The 22,308-nt window shown below is 37.3% G+C and overlaps 1 protein-coding gene and 1 long non-coding RNA gene across 12 annotated transcripts; both read left to right on the top strand.

Moving 5' to 3' along the window:
* LOC147515485 (uncharacterized) lies at positions 1-3,672 on the top strand. Of its 3 annotated transcripts, none has more exons than XR_015210594.1 (8): positions 1-233; positions 343-697; positions 787-1,085; positions 1,168-1,850; positions 1,953-2,232; positions 2,321-2,382; positions 2,688-2,916; positions 3,521-3,672. It is a non-coding gene; the product is annotated as an uncharacterized LOC147515485 (long non-coding RNA). The 3 variants fall into 3 exon arrangements; XR_015210593.1 differs by having other exon boundaries at positions 1,936-2,232; XR_015210592.1 differs by having other exon boundaries at positions 1,168-2,232.
* A 314-nt stretch (positions 3,673-3,986) lies between these two features.
* On the top strand, positions 3,987-17,004 carry LOC147515484 (golgin candidate 2-like). 9 transcript variants are annotated; one of them, XM_086587792.1, is made up of 8 exons: positions 3,987-4,587; positions 4,718-4,828; positions 4,989-5,048; positions 5,361-5,418; positions 5,571-5,620; positions 10,675-10,746; positions 11,959-13,004; positions 16,771-17,004. In XM_086587792.1, exons 6-8 carry the CDS (start codon positions 10,677-10,679, stop codon positions 16,777-16,779), a joined length of 1,125 nt encoding a protein of 374 aa, XP_086443918.1. In that variant the 5' UTR covers positions 3,987-4,587; positions 4,718-4,828; positions 4,989-5,048; positions 5,361-5,418; positions 5,571-5,620; positions 10,675-10,676; the 3' UTR covers positions 16,780-17,004. The 9 variants fall into 8 exon arrangements, with proteins under 9 accessions (XP_086443918.1, XP_086443948.1, XP_086443943.1 ...); XM_086587822.1 differs by lacking the exon at positions 11,959-13,004; XM_086587817.1 differs by lacking the exon at positions 16,771-17,004 and having other exon boundaries at positions 11,959-13,188.
* The last annotated feature ends 5,304 nt before the right edge of the window (positions 17,005-22,308 follow it).

The raw sequence follows: 22,308 nt of genomic DNA, 5'->3' as shown, positions 1-22,308 counted from the left end.
ATAGTTTGAATAATATGTTTCAATTTGAGGGTGATGATGATGATGAGGGGGTTGATTGTGATTATGTTCGAGACAAGATCACGGCTGCTTGGAGGAGTTGCAAGTATGACTTAAAGAAGACATACCTTGATGGTAAGGATCCAGAAGAAATGAGAACAATGGAAGCCCCAGAAGACATTCCTTTGGAGGATTGGAGAGCTTTTGTGGAGCTTTGTAATTCAGACGACTTTAAGGTTTGTAAACCATACCCAATCATTTTACATTACCTATTTGATAGTATGTTGTCTGATAAATTGTGATTTCTCTTTGTATACTGGTTTGATTTTTATCAATGACGTGTAGGCAAAAAGTGCGAAAAATAAAATTAATCGCGCGAAGCAAACAGAACCCAATTGCTCAGGAAGGACACCAACACAACTTGTTCGCCATGAGATTGCAAAGGAAAGAGGTGTGCCAGATGTAGAAATTTTCCGTGGTGACCTGTACCTAGGCATGCATAGCCATGGGAAAAACAAAATTCCGCAAAGACAAGATTTGTCGATAAGTCTTTATATGGTACCTTTTGTGATTTTTCGATTTGCATACATATATGGTATTGATACCCGGAGTTGGTATGTTTATCTACCAATAGGATAAGATTGGTGAACATTCTGCCTCCAATCCTCAATCAGACATGACTTGTGATGCTGTGGCAGAGGTTTGAAATTTAATTGTTTTTTTTTTCAAAAGGTAAATTAGTCTAGAATATTAGTTATAAGCATAAATTAAAATTTTCCAATTAAATAGGTTCTTGGCAAGGATGGTAGAGGTCGCATGCGGTTGATGGGATCGGGTTGCTCCAAATCAAAATTGAAGAACTCGTCTCCTTATGTCAAGAGCAATCAGAAACAAGTGAAGGCGACTTCGGACTTAGCCGCCTTGTTTGAAAATAAACTTGATCAAGTGACTAACAAATTTCAAGGGCAAGTAGATCACCGACTCAACAAAGGTCAGATTCTCTCTCCCTTATGATACCAATCACGCCTAGTACCCCTAATGGACCATCTTCTTCTTTTGGATTCTCTTCACGTAACACAGTTTCCAATGTATGTAATCTATTTAAGCTTTTTTATGTTCTTAATGAAACAACCAGACTCGACTAGTAATGTTTCTTGCACTGTTTTTCAGGAAAGCAATTACATTGATGTTGAAGTGGATGTTAGAGCTCATTGGCCTTTGAGAAAAGTTGCATCTGGGAGGGTGATAAATGTTGATCCAGGACATAAAATTGGTAGAAGAACCGTAGGGGAGGGCAATTTTCTGGTATGCATTGAAGCGATTATCGAAAGCTCATGTGAGATACTGGAACCATATAACCACTTTCGAACCCTTGGACAAATTGGGCAGGGAAATGTTATATGGCCTAAAGCGTTTCTCAATTTTCTCCCTCTTCGTTGTTAGGAAGCAAGCTTGAACTAGTTATAACTTTTATTAGACATGTAAGCTTCATTTTGAGTTCTATGTAAGCTTAAGTACTTTATTAGACATGTAAGGTTCATTTTGAGTTCCATGTGCGCTTAAGGTACTTTATTAGACATGTAAGCTTCATTTTGTGCAGACTTTGTCTTTCTATGGATAATTTTGTTAGATGGAATAGTTTATCTTATTCATCTATTTATTTTTATTTTTTTCATTGTGGAACTTGCATATGTATGTATGTATATGTGTTTGATATTTAGGTGGTGGACTCTACTCAATTGTACTAACCCCTTTTTAACTCCGCCAATGCAAATTTATTTGCATTGTCAGTCCCAAGCCCGAATAAAGGAGGAGGGAAAAGGGTGGCAACTTGAAGGAATGTTGAAACATAGGTATGTGCTATTCTACTTTGAAATATTTACATCTCACTCTTTTTAAAATTTCAAGTTCACTAAGTAAAGTTTGGTTGGCATCGAGGTGGTGGATTACAACAGTATTGGGGATTACTGGATGCGCTGTTGCACGAAGCGGAAGTTCTTTTTTTTTCTTCAGTGAATGGGGTGAAAGATAGAGAGTCTGTGCAAAGCTCTTGGAGAGACCTCATTTACAACCAAAACTGGTGGCAAGATCATGGGAAGGAAAAACTTAATGGACAGGTCAAGAAACTACGGCAAGCGATTTGTTTGTTTGTTGGGTTGCAGAGTTGAGGAGTAATCATCAACCCAAACTGGTGGTGTTCGTGCTTCTAGAACTTATGCTGCACTTGGAGCTAAGGTCATATTTATTATTATTGTTTAATTGATTCATTGATTAAGGTTATTAGTTGTGATGTTGTTTTAAATCAACTTATATGTGTTGCAAGGTTGCCATGTGTGAGCTTCCATTTCATCCAATCAGTTCAGAAGTTGTTGGAGTTGGTGGAACGTAAGTTCTTCACCCACTCCTTAGATTTACTACTCTTTAAGGGTTTGATTGTTTCATGGTTTAAATCTCAATCTTAATTCAGTTTTTATATTGTTTGAGAATAGAAACAAATATTTAATATTGGATTTGCGTCTTATGATGAGGTAGTATATATGGACATTGGTAGTACTTCAATATGACGTATATAGAGATTTTGCAAGTGCACAGGTTAAATTGCATTGGTAGTACTTGTATGGTTATGAAATTATTGAGATATGATGTTTATGTTGGTTAAATTGCTTAGGTTTTTTTCTTTTGGCATTTAGGGTAAGAAAAGAAAGGATACAATTTGTATTGCTCTTACTGACGAAACATGTGACGAACCAAAGATTAGGATGAACAAGGTTGTTCGATCTAATCTTTGGGTTAGGCTTGGTGATGATGTTTATGTGCACCAATGCCCTGATGTTAAGTATGGGAAGTGTGTTCACATTCTTCCTGTTGATGATACTATTGAAGGACTTACTGGAAACCTGTTTGACGTCTATTTGAAATGTAAGACCTTTTTTCTCATATTTGAAGATATACTTGAATTTTAATATTATTATTTTTTGGTTCAAATTTAATACTTTAATGATGTTTCTGATTTATTATGCTTTTGAAATTTCATGTAAAATCTCTTTTAAGTTTGTCTGTAAGAGATATTAGTTACTTGATCACCATGGTTTAGTAATTATCAGGAAATTTCTACCTGCACCACACTTGTTTGTCGACATATAATGCACGAGTTAATACACTCACTGATTAAAGATCCTAACACCCTTACATCTTTGAATTAGAAATATTGATTATGGAAGCTGTTTTACTAGGGTTTGAACATGTATCTTAGTGCCTATAGCATACACATGTTGCAGATTACCACTATATGTGATATGGCTGATCTCTTATTTGTTCTTCTCATATGAACTGTTGCGTTTTCGGTTAGTTAGTTTGTTGTTGTTCTATATCACCAATGCCATTGGAATTGAGTAATTGACTTGGGAAGCCTTAGTGAGTGGAAGAAACTAGGATGGTTGAGTTTCAGTGTAATATACCTAGCGTATATTTTCTGATTTTGTTTTAGTGAAACAAGTATTGAGTGTTGTGTTTGTGGTTACAGTTTAAGGATATAGCTCAGGCTTATGAGGTTTTGAGTGATCTGGAGAAGCGTGACTTGTATGATCAGTATGGTGAGGATGCACTCAAGGAAGGAGGATTTCCTGGTGGAGGTGGAGGCCATGATCCGTTTGACATTTTCTCGTCCTTCTTTGGCGGCAGCAGTTCTTTTGGAGGCGGTGGTAGCAGCAGGGGGAGGAGGCAGAGGAGGCAGAAGAGGGGAGAGGATGTGGTTCATCCCCTCAAGGTTACTCTCGAAGATCTTTATAATGGAACATCTAAGAAGCTATCACTTTCTCGTAATGTTCTCTGCTCTAAGTGCAACGGGTGAGTATTTTTTCTGAGTTATATACTTGTATCAATGCTTGTCCTGGTTTATATGTATTTATGTATTCTTCTTTAGTTAACATGTTTTCTTGTTGTTTATTGCAACAAAGGGTCCAAGTCTGGTGCTTCAATGACGTGTTCTAGTTGTCAAGGTTCTGGTATGAAGGTTTCAATGAGGCAACTTGGCCCTGGTATGATTCAGCAGATGCAGCATCCTTGCAATGCCGGTTAAGGATGCATGTTGTTACTTGATTCATGTGCGCGTAGTATATTTGATAGAATGCCGGTTAAGGATGCATGTTGTTACTTGGAATGCTATGAATTTTGGTTATGCGTCAAAGGGAATGTGGGATCATGCGTTTGAGTTGTTTGAGACGATGCAGATATTGAATAGCGGAGTGAATACCGTCACTTGGAATACTACCGCTGCAGGGTGTTAGTGTAGATGAGCCTGAGTCAAATGTTAGGAGCTCTATATCTAGTGACTTGCATGGAGGGTCTTCTTCGTCGAGTGATGGAACATCTGCTTCGGAGAGTGATTCAAGTTCGACATCGGACTCTAAAAAGGAACGTGAAAAGAAGGCACGAAGGGAAAGGAGAAGGGAACGTGTTATGGCTGTGAAAGCAGCTACGAAAGTTGTTGAGGTAATAAAAGAACACGAGAACATTGTTGCCAGGTTGGAAGGAGAGAAGCAAAGCTTAGAGAAGATACTTGAAGAACGCGCTAAGCAACAGGCACAAGAGGTCATACCACACAACTCTATTTATTCGCTGATGTATTATTTTCCGCTACTTGCCTTGCGCTTGTTATTAACGTCCATGTTCATGTTTATCTGTGTGTGTATTCTCACTTGTATCTCTTTTGTGATATCAGGCTTGAGAACTACAGATGACTATGATGGAAACAATGAATGTTGTTGACTTGGAGAAGCAGAAGCATAGTTACACTAGGATGGAAGCATTTACTCGGTTGACTAAACTTGAGGTCTGTCTATATATTTGCGCTTATGTTTATAGCTGGGTTATTATCTATCTGCTCTAGACTTGTGCTCTAGACCTTTAGTGTTTGCGAAACATGTAGTTTATTACTTTGTGTTGATTTCAACTGCTGTTTTCTCATCACTAAAGATTGAATGATGTTGCAGACTACGAATGCTGATCTTGCAAAATCCCTTGCGACAATTCAGTGTAATCTTGAAATTGAGGTATGATGGCTTATACTTTTTATGATAAGTTGATAATGGTGATAGATAATATCCCACATCTGCTTTGCCTACAGATAAACTATAGATGTTGTACATCTTCATTCTCGCAATTCCTGTTACCTCTTACCAGATTCAAAGATATTGGTTATTTAATTTTGATTAATTAATATGTTGTATACCCTATCATAGCTTACCTGTTTCCATTGGTTTACTGCTTCCCGTCAGATCGAGAGTAGTGATAACCTTATTCTTGCAATCCCCATTACCTTTGGACACAGTAGATTAATGTCTTTTTCTGTTTTTTTTTTCAAGAGTAAACAAGTTGCAGATCTCTGGCAACAGATAGATGTAAAAGAAGCTATTCAAGAAGGTACTCTATTATTAAACACCGAATAAGGCTTCCATTTTCGTTTTTTCCAATTAATTTTTTCACTTGGGCTGTTGACCTCCATCAATATATGGGAGATACTTTATATTAGTATTTGACTCTTTTCTTATATGTCCTTTGTATTTTCGTTGTAGATCTTAGGAGGAGAATCTTGAACATTCATCAACATGGATCATCACCAAAAGTGAGTCGTGAACATTACTAGAGTATAATGCTTCTTCTAGCTGTTCTTTACTCTATTTAGTTGAGAAAATTTTACTTTTTCTATATATTGCCCTTTATATATGTTGTTTTGTCTCTTGTATGCCAATTTAGTTTTATTCACGTGAAATAAAAGAATCTTTCTCAGTTTTTTAACATTTTTTAGTGGTTGGCTCTTTTAGCGAAAGTGTCTTCTAGGATAATAGGTGATGGGATCTTTGAAGTTGGTAGATTGTACTTTCTTCAGTAGGAACCCATCCGTGGACCCTGTTTTTTCTTTTCTTTTTTCCTTTGTTTTTTTACCGGAAAAATGAATTTTCTTCAATAGAGGAAGTAGCAGGGAATCCTCTCATGTGTAATAATTAGAGATGTATTTGCAGCTCGAAATAAATAAACAACGAACCAAAATGCATTTTTTTACCTTACTTTATATTGAAATTTGTGCTAGTGTAATTTATGCTATTTTTCGAAAGGCATATGCATCATTTTTTAGCATTGTGGGTATCTCTTGATGCATATTTTATGGCTTCCTGCCTCTCGGTGATTGGTTAATTTGGCTAGTTACTTGAGATGTCCTCTATTTCCTTTGTTGCTTTCTCCGTACCTTGTAATTATATATATTTTTTATAGCTCAACCGCGATTCTTTCAAGATGATGAGGATGAATGGAAATGGTGATTTTGAGGTGTAGGATGGTTATGGGAGTTTTGTTAGGTCTCTGTTGATTGATTGCAGGTGAAATGACCCAATAGGAATTAAAATATCAATATTTTTTTTAAAAAAATAAATAACTTAGCCACGGCCCATAGCCGTCGCAAAAGAACTTTTTCCCACGGTCGTCCACTTTACCCACGGTCAAATAACAACAAGCCAAAAACCAAAATTCGCAACGCAAACACCAAAGCCCACGCATTAAGACCGTAGGAAATATCTTTTCCCATGGACTATAACCGTCAATTAAACTAATCTTTACCTACGAACTCAAACCGTGGGAAATAGTCCCGCTTTTCCTACGGTTTAAAACCGTGGCAATACCGACGGCAATGACCGACGCAAAGACCGTCGCTATTGATGGGTTTTACCGACGGTTATGGCTGTCGGCAGACTATTCCCGACACACAAATAGCCCACGGTTTTGGAGCGTGGCTTAAAACCTGTTTTCTTGTAGTGAATGTCTTGCTCTAAAAATATATTGGCTTCTCCATCTTGTCTACCACCCGGACTAGAACTGAGCTAACTGCATATTCCGTGGCCCCCAAGTACAAATACAACTTCTCCCCCGTCTCGGGTCGTGACAACAAAGGCGTTTTGCCCAAATATTTTTTCAATTCCTGAAATGCCTCCTCATACTCCGCAGTCCAAACAAAATCCGGTGTACTCCTTAACAACCTGTACAGTGGTCTACATTTATTGGATGACTTGGAAATGAATCTATTCAAAGCCGCGACCCTTCCTGCTAGCCGCTGTACTTCCTTCACATTTTGCGGAGATGGCATCTCTACCAAAGACCTTATTTGCTCAGGGTTAGCCTCAATCTCCTTATGAGTAACGATATAGCCCAAAAATTTTCCCAAAAACTTCTCAGGGTTCAGCTTCAAGTTGTATTTCTGCAGTATCCCGAAGGTCTCTCTCAAACCCTCTATATGTTCCTCTTCCAACATATTTTTTTCCACCATGTCGTCTATGTAAATCTTAATTCCCTTCCGAACCTTGCTTTCGAACATTTTCTCACCCAACCGCTGGAAGGTAGCCCCCGCATTCTTCAAACCAAACGACATCCTCGTATAGCAGTAGGTACCGCCTTCCACCACAAACGATGTCTTTTCCTGATCTGACCCATACATTGCGACATGATTGTACCCCATTAACGCATCCATGAAGGAAAATATCTTGAATCCTGCAGTCCTATCCACCAACTCATCTACTCGTGGCATGGGATAACTGTCCTTCGGGCATTCGAGATTTACATCAGTAAAATCCACGCACATATGCACCTTTCCATTCTTTTTGGTACCGCGACTATGTTAGACAACCAGTCTGTGAACTCAACCTCTCGGATTATTCCTGCCCCTTTCAATCTAGCGACCTTTTCACGGATCCCCTTGGCGTATTTCGGCCTAATACTGTGCATCTTTTGCCTCACGGGTTTAGCACCTTCTTTCATATGTAAATGGTGACACGCGAACTCCGGGTCCAACCCAATAACATCCTCTATTGTCCAAGCGAAGACATCTCTATTTTCTAACAAGAACTGCATCAACTTCTCCTCTTCCCCCCTTCTAATATTCACCACCTCAATCTCATCGAGCGTCTTTGGATCCGCCGATGTCTCATCCTCCCCCTCCACCAAGGTGTACTGTAATTGCTATGTCTGCCTCTTCCTAAGATTAGAAGTATCTCCTTCTGGACCGCGGATCAACCGCCTCACTGTTCCCCGATGACTGTTCTTAGCAGTTACCTGATCACCGTAAACCTCGTACATGCCGGTAGGTATGGGGAATCGTATTACCTGATAATATGTCGATGGGACCGCCTTCATCTCGTGAATCCACCGCCTTCCCGAGATTGCATTATATTGCGAAGCAGAATCTACCACCATGAATCGGGCAAAAACTATCACTGGTCCTATTGTCACGGGCAATAAGAGTTCCCCCATGGGCTCTGTCATACTCCCATTAAATCCATACAAATTAGTTCGCGATAGACGCAGCTGCTTAGGATCGACTCCCATTTCCTCCGAAGCACCTCTGAATAATAAATCCACTGCACTTCCATAATCGATCAACACCCTTTTCACCATGTAGTTTCTCATTACTACTGTAATGACCAACACATCTTCGTGTGGTGAGTCGCCAGGTCAGGTCGTATTTACTAAAAATCTGATTACGTCTTTTTTTTGCCGTCACCTCCCTTTGTCGTGGTTTATCCATTCTCTCATTGATTTGCTGGATGCTCGCGGTCCGCCTTATCTTGTCTATATGAGCGTTAGGACTCATAACATCACCGCTGTAAATCACATTGATGGTTCCCAGTATTCTTCCCTGTGGCGGCATGCGCTCCTCATTCTAGGCGTCTCTCACAAACTCTCTCATCCTCCCTTTCTTCACCATTCTCTGAACCAACCATTTTAGAGCGTAACAGTCATTCATCTCATGATTCCTTATCTGATGATATGCGTAGAAGGGTTTCTCTGGTATCTCTATTGGCGTGCTTCGCGGTCCTTCATACCCCAGCAGATTCTTTATTAAAGGCAAGATCTCACTCAGTGGCTTATTCAGCGAAGTCTGTTCCATCTCGCGGTATAGCTTCCTCTCCCTGTACTCCTTTTGAACGCCTTCCCGGCTTCCTTCTGCCCGTGCTCTGTATCTGCGGTATCCCCCACTTTCTTTTTCTGATGTCTCTGCTTTCCGGTGTTCCCGTTCCTTCACCGAAGACAACACTACCTCTCCTGACCTTTTAGAATCCTTCTGCATAGAATCTTCATATCTTATATACTTTTCCACTCGCGGATACAGCTCATGTAACGTCGTGATCTCATTCTTGGCTACGGACTGGTGCACTCCTATCTCCGGATGCAAGCCTCTCTCAAAGGCTATCATCACTGTCCTCTCATCCAAATTTTCGACTTTCAGTGTCTCTGCCTTGAACCGGCACAGAAACTCCCTAACTAATTCCGCGTACTTTTGACACACATTGAATAGAGCCGCGATATCTACCACCCGCTTCTTCTGATGTATGAAGTGATCTATGAATGCCTGCTCCAATTCCTAAAAAAAATTTATGCTCCCCGCTAGCAATCTGTAGTACCAATCCAACGCCCCTCCTTTAAGGCTAGCCGGGAACTATCATACACCGCAGACCATCATACTGAGACTCCTGCCAAAGTAGCATCTGTTGCCGAAAATGATGGATGCGATCCGCTGGATCTCCTTTGCCGTCTTACCTTTCGAACCTCGGCTGGGCGAACCGCTTTGGGACCTCCGAAGCCCATATGTCATCTTCTAAAGGGTTGCGATTCAACCCAGCCACCACCTGACTGGCCACTCCTCTGTGCTCCTTTGCCTGCCGCCGGTTTGCCTCCCTATCATTGTCTGTCATTTCTTGGACTTTCTCTATTGTCAAGCCAGCTACAGGGTTTTCTACAAGATTTTGTCCGGACTCCTCCTCGTCTTCAGATCCCTTATTTTCAGACCCCTCACTTAGCTCTTCCCCGGCCTCTTCCTCTGCCTTCTCTCTCTCTTCTCAGCTCATCGTTCTCCTCTCTCAGCCTTTCAATCTCTTCTCGCATCAGTCGTGTTTCTTCCGCTGCTCACCCCTCTTCTCGTTTTTCCCCCTCCTCAATCACCGCTTCCGGCGTTGGTTCCTGAACCCTCACCTTCTTTGGCCTACCCGATGCTCTCTTCGGTGCCATTTCTAAGTTGCTTTTATCATTCCCCACAGACGGCGCCAAATGTATGACCCTAAAATATCTCCCACTTACAAGCCCCTCTTTTTCTCTCTAAATCTCACTGTTCCTCCTCTCTCCCCCTAGCGGCCTCCCTTTTTCTCTCTTCTCTTTTCTTTTTATATCCTCCTTCTTCTATCTGGACCGTCCATCTATCTTATCATCCAATGGCTCCCTCCGTCGATACCGCCATGCGCGCCCCGTCAAGTCTAAGGTTAAAGAACTATGCTACCGTGCTCCTCATTTTCCTTCGTTATGTTGCACTTTATCCTATGCACCGCTGACTTAGTCTAACTTCCCACATTATGCCACTACATTACCCTTTTTGCAAATTTATCGTAATTTCGACTGAGAAGAACGCCGATTCATCTGCTTGGATAACACAATTTGACCTCTTTTGTTTCTCAATTGACGAAAGAAGGTTCGACGCTGAAGAGATTCACCTCTTTTCCATCTTATATGCAATTTTTATTTTGACCATGAAAATTTAAAAGTTAAATTGCTAAAAATATTGTTTCGTTGGTGATATTGACTATGGAAAAATACATTTACATATATTCATCAATTTGATTTTGTTGTTTTTTGCAAATGCAGACATGGATGAGACTGCTCTTTTTGCTATTATGTACGAGATGCAAATTATGAGTGTCTGTGTCGGGATTAACGGTATGATTGCTGATCTGAAGCATACGATTTCTGAAAAGTGGTCAGACCTTACTCCATTGTCTATAGAACTGTCTTTTGTAAGGAATTCAAAGCATATTGTGATAGATACTGACTCGGAGCTTCAATCCCTTGTTTGCTTCAATTTGGTTAAAGGTTTTGATACATTCTTGATAACAGCATCGTCAAGAGGATTTTTTGCTTTGTGTGACGCTAGTTCTAGTTCCAAAGTCTCTCTTCAGGCTTCTTCTTGTACCTCTAGTTCTTCTATGTCTTCTACTACATGTGATGAAAAATATGTTAATGTCGCTTCTTTGCCTATTTTGACTGGTGTGGAACAGAGATTTCCTGGTGGTGCTGCTAATTTCTGTGTTGAGCTTTTACATCATTGTCATGTTAATCATTACAGAGTTCTTATTAAGAAGAATGAGTGTTATTTGAAGACTGAAACCGGGTGTCTATGGAGATTTCACGCATCCAAGAAGTATAAGATGTCGAAGTTCTTTAAAATAAAGACAATGGAAGCAAAACACACATGTGGAGCTGGATTCACTGACGTTAACAATCCCCCAGTGAATAGTAAACTTGTAAAGAGTATTGTTTTAGATATGGTGAGAGACAAGCCTTTGATTAAGCCAGGTGAAATCACTGACCATTTTCTAAGGGTATATGGTGTGAACTTGAATTATTACTTTGCGCATACCAGCATAGATCTTGCATTGAAGGAGATACATGGGAACCATGCTTTATCTTATCATCAGTTACATTGGTATGTTGGAAAGCTGAAAGAAACCAATCCAGGGAGTCATGTTGTTTTGGAAAAGGAATCAACAATAGGAAAGTTCAAGAGATTATTTGTTGCATTTGGTGCTTGTATTCACGGCTTTAACTTCTGTCGTCCTATGCTTTGTTTGGATGGAACTTTCTTGAAAACAAAATACAAAGGGTGTGCCTTGTCAGCTACTGCCAAAAGTGCAAATGGGGGAATGTCTTTTTGAGTTTGTGACTTTTCACATAGTAATTCATAGTAGTTTGTAAAACTGAACAAGCATAAACTATGAAAATTTACGTTCACATAGTAGTTTAGCCTATGGATTTTAATATTTGCATAATATTTAGCCTATGAAAATTTATTTTTACATATAAGAGTTAAGTTTTCGTAATGAGTATGGTACGCAAAACCAAATCAGTAATTGATGTTTATTTGTGTTCCAGATATTTTTCCAGTAGCTATGGCGGTTGTACTTTCTGAAATTGATGACAATTGGGATTGGTTCTTGGGGCAACTTAGGTTTGTGGTCTCCAAAGATCGTAGGCTAACTTTTATATCTGGCAGAAACCATGGTCTACTCGTGGGTGTCTCTCGCATTTTTCCTGATTCCCATCATGGTTATTGTTTGTTGCACTTTAAAAATAATCTTAATTCAACTATGCCCAGCAACCATTGCTTCCTCTTGCATACCCTGGATCTCTTTTCAGACCTTGCCTATACTGGGACGCACCATGAGTTTGAGAAAGTGATGGCTGATTTTCGAGATGTTTACGACAATCAAGTGAAAACATTTTTGTCCACCATAGGTTATGAGCATTGGTGTAATGCTTATTTTCAAGGAAATAGATATGGCGATATGTGTTCTAATATTGTGGAAAGCTTCAACTCTTGGATCCTACTAGAACACCACTTGCCTATCACTGCAATGGTGGACAAGATCTGTGGGAAAATTATGAAAATGATGTCTGATCGGCAGGAGTTAGCTAGGAGTTGGACTACTATCTTATGTCCATCTATGGAAACTTTATTAGCTGAGAGGATTGAGGTGGGGAGAAGTTGGGTGGTTCTCAAGTCAAAGGAGGGTATTTTTAAGGTGCATGTTACTCATACTCACTTGGTTGACTTGAATAGAAGTCACTGCTCTTGTAATTGGTGGAGAATTGAAGGATTCCCTTGTGCGCACGCACTACGCTCCATTTTGGCTGATGGATTGAATGTGTATACCTACTGTGATAAATTCTTCTATTCTCAGACATTCCGCGATAGTTATTCAAAAGCTATAGTACCTGTGGAGAACAGTAAAATGCCTGCTAAGATACCAAGTGTGCCTGATTTACTACCTCCGGATCTGAAAAAGAAGATGGGGAGACCATACAAGAAATGGAAGCACAGCACGAGTGCTACAAGAGGTAGGAAGAAGAACAAAGGCCCTTGCTATGGCCACTGCAACCCAAGAGTGGGCTCTACTCCTACAACATGCTCTGCACCGGTACAATTATCTATTCTTTGATAGTTTCTCTTATATAATAGTAAGATGTCAATGAATTTGCATTTTTCCATCTATTCATTGATGTTGCTCGTATATGGAAAACAAGATGTCGATAAACTTGTTTTCTTTTGTTACGTTTTTTAGTTGGAGATTTTTAAAACAGCTAGTCAAAAAAGGTTTTATATTACTGTGTAAAGATAGTTTTACATAGTAACTTTTGGAAATTAAATTAGCCTGACACCTGACAGAATATATGTAAATGTAGTTTTACATAGTCATTATATATGTAAATATATATTTACATAGTAACTTGACCTATGCAAACTTAAATATACATAGTAACTTTTGGGATTGAAAAGTTCCGGACACCTGACCAAATATATGTAAATGTATTTTTACATGGTCATATATATGTAAAACTATATTTTTATAGTCACTAAAGCTATAAAAACTTAAATTTACATAGTACCTTTTGGGAATGAAATTAGCCTGACACCTGACAGAATATATGTAAATGTATTTTTACATAGCCATTACATATGTAAATCTATATTTACAGAGTCACTAAAGCTTTGCTAAACAAGCCCAAATCATAAAATTTCACTTACCAACATTTCAGCATCTTCTAACGAAATGTATTTCTTCTTCTTGTAGTTCATTGGCCTTAAAGAGTCATAGTGCGTCCATTCCCAATTCAAAGTATCAACATGAAGCAAAGTCCAGTGATAACCATTTTTGCACTTTCTTAACTTGGGACTATTTATGATGAAAAACAGATGGGCGACCTTGTTGTCCAATTGTTTTAGGACATCTGTGACATAGACTTTCATGCCTTGTTTCTGGTTATCTCTTAAAGCCAGCTACAACAAATAAGAACAACAACATCTTCATAGATTTTGTGAATTTACATATTCAACTTCAGTAATTAATTTCATGGAAGATGCTTACCCATGCAAATGATGAGAAATGGAGACACTTTGATGGAGAACATCCAATTAGCTTTTCTACTTCCTTGGGGAGTTGGAAGTGCACATACTAATCAATGATCTACCATAAATAGTATGAAAAATTAATAATTGCAAGTTTTTTCATTTCAAAAGATTTGAGTAATCAAAAGATTTATCTTATCACTGACAAAGAAGTTCAACATCAGGCGGTTCAAGTGTTCCCCCTGTATTTTCAAATGCATTTGGATGTTCATCCACGCAATTGTACTGCAATATGCATACACGATCAAAACAATTTGTACAACTACATAGACGATAAGAAAAACTTACATATATTAATGAAAAGTAAATTTTCATTAAATGTGGTCTTCACATAGGCTTTCCTACATGTGGTGGTGGAGTCTCGAAATCATTTGCATCAATCACCAGTTCATCATCCAATTTAATTTCAGCAACTTTAGTATTCCTTGTTTGCTTCTTAATATTTCTGAACTCATATATCGTTGATGTTTTCTTCATCCGCTCCCTTTCCTTCACTTTCTTAAACATCGAGTTAAGTTTTCCCTCACCTTTTACCTCCTCCTCTTCATCTGACTTTGTCTCTCTGCTTTCCTCCTCTCCATCCAACTCGGATTCTTCCTCTTCATCTGCCTCTCTTTTCTCCTCATCTTCACATGTCTCTTTCTCAGCCAACTCAGTCTCTCCAATGTCCTCCTTTTTCAGCCAACTCTTTCTCGGACAACACAAACTCTCTTTTGCCCTCCTCTTCAACCAAATCCACATCTCCTCTGTTCTCTACCCCTTCAACCATATCTACATCTCCTCCTCCTTTAACCATATCTATATCTCCTCCCCCTTCAACCAAACCGACATCTCCTCCCCCTTCAACAGAATCTACATTTCTCCTGTTTTCCTCCCCATATAAGTCGCTATGTTCATGATTTTCAAACATATCTTCTAGACTCTCTTCACAAACTATTTTTGTCAGTCTACCAAGTTCACCCCTTAAATCTTTATTAAGTTTCCTCAATTTTTCATTCTCCCTCTTCAACTCAGCATTTTCCCTCCTCAAGCTTTCAGCTTCACTTTGGTGGTGTTCAGGGTATAATGCCTCTTTCTCTTCCTTGGTCAATTCCATTCTTACTTTGATGTGGCAATTGGGAACATTTTCTAGCTAAATTTTTGGTACTTCATCCGCTAGTCATTCTATCGACCACTTTGCAATCTGTGGGAAGCAAGTCTCGCGTACTGGCTCACAAAGTTTCACATGCTCACACAAAAAGTATTGCACATAGCATGTGAATTTGTATTAGCAATATTTTCATAGAATTCTTTTTCCAACATATGACATATGACATCTGCATTGGATATGTAAATATGAATAAACATATGTAAATTTCAATTTGCATATGTAAATTTCTATTTTCATATATATTTTCATACACCTGACAGGTGATATAGACTATGAAAATATGACTATGCATATGTGAAAACAAACTTACATATGAAAATACTAAAATGCAGACAATATAATGTTAGTATATTACCAACATATGACATTTGACATATTCATATGCAAATATATATTTTCTTACATGTGAGGTGATATAGGCTATGAAAATATGACTACGCATATGCCAGAAAACAAACTAAACTTACATATGAAAATATGAATTTGTAGACAATATAAGTATCTTACCAAAAGCTGAATGATGTATCCTGAAATTTTGAACAGACTACTGCTATCCCACTTTTGAATTTTTTCAGTCAGTTCTGAGTGAACTGAGGTAGCCCATGACACACTCCACATAGCTTCCAAAATCTCAACATGCTTTGGGAAGGACCAAACTATTCCACTCGCACCACTACTTACAAATAATGTCATCACCAGAAAAATGACGAGTAGTCTTACCATATCTTCAATATCCGTAGGGTCTGTTGAGTCTACAATCTGGTTCAAGATTTCTTTTACAACCGTTGTTGTTATCTTGTTAACTCTGGAGAAACGTATCAACAGGAATGGAGATCCAGAAATAGCTTCGTCTATTCTCGTTCCTAACTGGAAAACAACAACTTTCCCCATTATGGGAAGCCCAAAGGTTATAGCCACATCAGATGGACATAAAGACACAAACTGATTTCCTATCTTAAACTTATGTCTCTCCTTGCACCAACTACTTAACAACTTTATAATGATGTGGCTTAGTTTCTCTAACATTCTATTATCTATTTTTCCATCGACAAAAACCATAAAAAGATTGCCAAAAGGAGTTTTTTTCATCTTGGTGATGTGAATATCCCTAATTCTTCCCTTCAAATCTTGCACAAGTTTTAGCATTAGCAATGCAGAAGAACAAAATACCTTGTTAGAACCAGTAGATTTTACATTCTGTTGCAATACAAATTTCCAATATGTAAATACAAATTCACTTGTGAAAATATGAATTCACATTTAGAATATGCTTAAATACGAATTTACATATGAAGCTATATATGTAATTTACTAATTCATATATATCTATATATATATAATTGTACTTTTATATATGAAAATGCATATTTATATAATAAATTAAGCATTTTCACCTTAGATTTCGTATATTTACAAACAAAATTCAAAAAAAATATGATTTTCACCTTAGATTTCATCGTTTTATCGGTTGTTGCTTTCTTCCTTTTTGTTTGCGATTGAACCACTCGCTTCATTCTAACAAGAGCCTCTTCTTTTGAAACTTTTGATTTTTTTGTTTTGTTGGGTGTTTCCTCCTATTTTTCAGTTGTTTTGTCATCTTATCTTCTATGTTAATTTGGTTTTGCAGGATATCTAGGGTTTGCAAGAAGAGAGGATGTGGCGAGAAGAAAGAGATAAAAGAAATTTGAGATCTAGGTTTTTATGTGTGGGGGTATTTTAGTCAGTTTGGGTGTTTTAGAAAAAATGGGTTTTTATGGGTTAGTATGTACTGAGAGAGTTTTTATGCCGGATGTGTATGAACCATGGAGATTAAACCCAAAATCTGTTGATTATTATGCATATATTTGCTTAGGTTTCAAAAGAATTGTTCTTATTATATTGTTATTGAGATGATTAGATATCTAAGACTAATTATGAAATATTACTTTTATCTCTTAGTCGTTATAGTATAAATGAAGTTTGTGAGTATCTTCTCTGGAAAACTCTCACGAGGCTATAACTCATCCACTAGGGAATTTCTAGTGGTATAAGGCCTTATTGCATATGGTCAATGCAATTGCACTCTGCGAAACGTGATTAGTTAGGACCAAATTTTTGGTCACTTGTCTGTTTTTGTTTCTCATATTTTCTTGAGGACAAGCAAAATGTTATTTGGGGGTGGTATGATAAGCACCCAAAAGTGTAATTTAAATTTCTCAATAGTATTCTACTTACGCCAATTATGTTTATAATAAATAAGAATTAATATTGTTTATGTGTTTTCATGTATTTCAAGTCTTGAAGTTGATTAGGTGACTAAAGACACCACTTTTGCATGGAAAATGAGTCAAGATGATTGCTGAGGAAGTTATATATTTAAGCCTAAGAATCAAGAAGAAAAAATCTTTTCAAACCCAGTCAAAGCCAATTCGGGAAGAAAAAGGACAAAAAGCCATTAAAACTTCAAATGGGCATATCTTTGGACTCTGGCCTCGGAATTAGGGCTACTTTATGTCAAAACGACCGGCGTGGAAACAGATTTCCAATGGACCTGGCTTTGCCCCAATCAGAAGTATAAAAGTAGACAAAAAGGTCACTGAAGTAATTTCCACCAGCAGTAGCCCCTTTAGACTTAATTTAATAGACTTTGGGCTTACATTAAAGGCCCAAAGTCCCCCTTTTTTGTCCATGTACGAAAATATAACCCTAACCCTCTCATATATAAAGAGGGTTAAGGCTAAACATATAAACCCCCCTTAACCCCTTAGTAGTTTAGTTTTAATTAGGTTTTCTTTCTCCCTTTCTTTACTTTAGAATTAGTTTGTAGTGTAGCCTCCATTAAACACCTTCAATAAAAAGCTTTAGTTTAATATTCAATTCTCTTATTTATACTTGTCTTCTTATTATTGTTTAGTTGATTTCAATCCAATGACACAAGGCTAAACCTCTATTAGAGGGGGTTTATGAAGCCACGTGAGGATGATTAGTAATTAGTTTCATTATTGTTTTGCATAAGAGTTTCAAGTTCTTCGTTGTGAGTTTATAGAGATAGAACTCATAACAAAGAACTAGAGATTAGAAACCCCATCAAAGAGATTTGTGGGGATGTTATTGTCTCATGCTAATTAAACAATGATGATAGAGATGTAGGTTGATTACTTGGGATCAAGAAAAGCGATTTGATGACTAAACTAATAGCCAATCGAATCGTGTGGTGAAATTTCCCCTCTCTATTTCTCTAATATCTTCTCTTATAAATTAAATCTACTGTTTTGACATCATTACTCTCTCAATAGTGAATTAGTTTAGTTTAATCTAGATAAGTATTCAAGTACGTGCAAACAAGAGTAAATCGAACACGACTACTCCTCTTTATCACATGATTTAGATAGTATTCAATTTACTATTTTCCTATCCTTATCTACTGTTCAAGCATCATAATTCTACTGTCATCACAACTAATTAAATACAATTATCATAAAGGTAGTTTGGTTAGCAAGTTATACTCATTTGATTGATTCAAATGAGTATAACGAACTTTGGTGGGTTTAATGAATGAATAAGAATATGTTTCGAAGACTATTGTGATGAAAAACAAGATTAAACACTTTGAATGGAAGAAAACTAACTTGATTCAGTAAAGCTTTAAGTTTTAAAACAATGAAAATGGAAAACAATAATAAAAACTAAACAAAAACAATTACCTAATTATTATCTCTTACTCCTACTAGAGTCTAGCTATTAGTTAACTAGCTCCCTTATTGTGTGGGCATCTTTACACTTATATATGTGTAGAGATGCACATATTTGCCCTCCTCATATCTTTTCCATCAAGCAACATAATCTAAAACCTTCTTGTGCCTTCTTTTAGTGGATAAGATCAAGCCTTTTTAGTCCCAAGCCATGTCTTTGAGAATTTGAGCCCTTTGGTATTTTGAAGCTTTAGATGCTTAGTCATTGTCTTGCAAAGGGTTGAGCTCTTGGTTTTTGAAGCCTTGGAGTGTTTCTTGAGTTTTTGAGTTTTTGGACCATTGAGTTAACTTTGAACTTGACCGTTGACTTTAACCATTGACTTTTTGGCATTTTTCTCAATTGTCCCATAAGGTACTTTTTAGGCTCCTTTAGCTCTAGAACACGTCTTTTGAGGTATTTGGTCCAAAATAGGCTTATATCCTAAAAAAGCAATTAGAACATGAGTTTTCTATATTATTGATCATATAATTTGACTAAATTGAAGCATTATAAGAGGATAAAAATACATATTTGACGACTGATCAACTACCCCCAAATAGCATTTTGTTTGTCTCCAAGCAAAGATGAGAAATAAAAACATAAGAAATCAAATATGTGTTTATTATACTAATCTCATTTCGTAGAGTGGGACTACATTGACCTTATGCAACAAGGCCTTAAACCATCAGGAATTCCCTAATGGACAAGCTTAAGCCTCGTGATAGTTTTCTAGAGAAGGTACTCGCAACCTTCCGTTATCTAGCACAAAGGGTCTTGTCTCCTTACTTATACTCAGAAGTCTACACATCTCATTAGCGGGTGAATAAAGACAATCTCCTTTGAACTTAGGATAACATATGTACAGTAATTTAATCATCTAAAGATAAATGCATAAACATGAGCGATGAAATGCAAAAGCAGAGTTGTTTCCGAAACTTTTGGAAAACGTCCTTAAGGTGAGTTCTGACAGGGATGTGTTAAAACACAAACTCTCTGATAGATTCCCTCAAGTTTCAATCTCTCATATGCAAAGGGCACTTATATTCCTCGCATACATGAATGACATCGAAAGAAAAACTGGGGTTGATTGATCACAATTGCCAGTTACTATCACATCATCCTATTCCTAGTCGAGCTAGAGGTCCTTTATTATGAGTTATGGGGCTAAGGTGGTGGTTTAGAAAAAAAAATAGAAGGGAAAACAAAATATGATAAGTTGATAAATCGGGTCTTCAAGATACTTGTAACTAGAGAAGAACCTCGTTTTGTTCTTTGCTTCCGAATTGTGATTCACTCTTTAGCCTTTTGGCTTTGTGACTCTATATGATGTTGATTTCTAGGAGTTCTAACTTTTCTTTTGTTTCTTTTGAAATCGAATCCATTTGATTTTGAATTTTTGGGAGTTTTCAATTTTTGATATGAATCTTTCTTTTCTTTTCTTTTCGAAGCAACTAACTGTTCTATTTTTGTGCAAGGTATTCTCTTCTCTTTTTACCGTTCATCAAATTCTCAACTCGTCAGCTAGGTAAGTTTTTTATTGTGTGTAACAACGGGTTAAGAATTTGATGGCGAAGAATAAAAAGGTTTATTGAATTTTTGAAGGCTCATAAAGGGGTATGTAAACTAGAGGAAAAATTATTTTTTTGGGGTTTTTAACGTTTATTGGCTATATCGATCCAAAAAGGGCCTAAATTCTCTCCTAAGATATGACATGGTGATCAAACACATGGACGTGTGATCTTTCTATCCGGACATCCTTTGTGTCATCACTCAATAAACATATAGATGAGGCTTTTGGCTAGATTCTTACAGAATATGAAACTTAACTGTTCTAACCTTAGTCTTGGAAACTCACTGCTATATACAAACTAATGTTTATGCATGTCATTCATGAAAAGATGCAAAAACTATTGTATGTATATAATGAGACTTTTAGACCATATATTCATCATAGAAAAAGGAAATAAGACTTTTAGTACTAAATAGAAAAACTATTTTTGGTCTTTCAAAAATATTTTAAGAAAAAAAAAATATACTAATATACCTAATATAAGAAATGTGAAAGAAATATACTAATATATCTAATATAAGAAATGTTTAGTTTTTGCAGAATGTTACTATACCACCACCAAACACAAATATGTTTTGTCCTCAAAGTATGAAGAGATAAAGAAAGAGATTACCATAGCAACATAAGTAAAAACGGCAGTACACCTGTATTTTGTTCTTCATGATGAAAATATACCACCCCCAAACAAGTTTGGAGCGTGGGTTGCTGGATATAGAACAATAAATACTTGGTTTATCTAAATAGGAAGTTATGTAATTATTCTACCATGAAATTTTTGGATTTTTGTATTTATTTTTGAAAAACATATATAATGCAAAAATTCAAAAATTTGGCATGATATACTTGTATTACCTTCTACTCATATACCAAATTCCACATAAGAAAACAATAAATATGCATTCATACTACTAACATAATACTAATATAATACAAACAGTTATTACAAATAAAAAGAAACTCAAAAAGTAAACATAAATCTATCTATACTGACACTAGGGAGGTGCCTAGTCAGAATCCATGTGTGACTCGTCGTAATGTCAAGAAGATCCTTCTCCTGGTTGACGACGGTTTCTGCGCTGCGTATTTCGGTGACGGCATTTTGTATCTTACGCAAGACATTGCGACATTGTTTTAAAAGAATTGCTGCTTATGCTGGAAAGATATATTGTTGATTAGCTAGAATGGCTTCTTGAGTTTGCCTGAGTTTGAGAACTTGCTCGTGGAGGAGTCTATGGCCCTCAATATGGGTGTCAAAATGGCCCTCAAGCCTTCAGCCCGCCCGCCCCGACCTGGCCTATGGGCAGAAAAAGCCCTCAAAATGAGGCCCTCACACATTCATGGGATGGGTTTACCCGGCCCTCAAGCCTTTGAGGGGAGGGTAAAGGCCTAGACTTTGAAACTTAAGCCCGGCCCTCATTAGGCCCTCAACATTTATCACATATATTTTAATAAATCTTCTTACAATATATTTCATTTTACCATTAATATGCTAAAAATCACTTAAAAGAATGTTTATCTCTTAAGTTTGACAACCTTATAATTTCATTATAATATTTTATAAAATGAATTTAGCTGATCTTAATTGACTAATACAACTTTAACAAGTTTTTTTAATAGTTTGAAGGTTTAATTGTGAAGTGCATTCAATTTTATCATTTTTAACTAATGTTTCTAAATTTATTTTGTAAATCAAATGTATAACATAGTACCCGGCCCTCATGTTTGGCCCTCAAGCTCGGCCCTTCAAGCCCTCTCGATAGGGTTAAGTGGCAGGTAAAGGCTTCGAGATTTAAGCATTGGCTTGACCCGACCCGGCTCTTTAGGCAAATGAGGGTAAAGTTGGCCCGGCCCTCAAAGCATGAGGGCTTCATTGTTTGAGGGTCG

This window comes from Coptis chinensis, chromosome 2 (assembly GCF_015680905.1).
Source record: "Coptis chinensis isolate HL-2020 chromosome 2, ASM1568090v1, whole genome shotgun sequence".
NCBI classification, from domain to species: Eukaryota; Viridiplantae; Streptophyta; class Magnoliopsida; order Ranunculales; family Ranunculaceae; genus Coptis; species Coptis chinensis.
The sequence above is the reverse complement of the archived record's forward strand: the minus strand, read 5'-3'. Positions and strand labels throughout refer to the sequence as shown.

What these genes read in the sequence shown, in the direction of transcription:
- LOC147515484 (XM_086587792.1), top strand. Translation starts at nt 10,677, where the DNA reads ATGGATGAGACTGCTCTTTTTGCTATTATGTACGAGATGCAAATTATG. An exon ending in TGTCTGTGTCGGGATTAACG is followed by an intron (nt 10,747 to 11,958) that starts GTATGATTGCTG and finishes TTTGTGTTCCAG; the next exon opens with ATATTTTTCCAGTAGCTATG.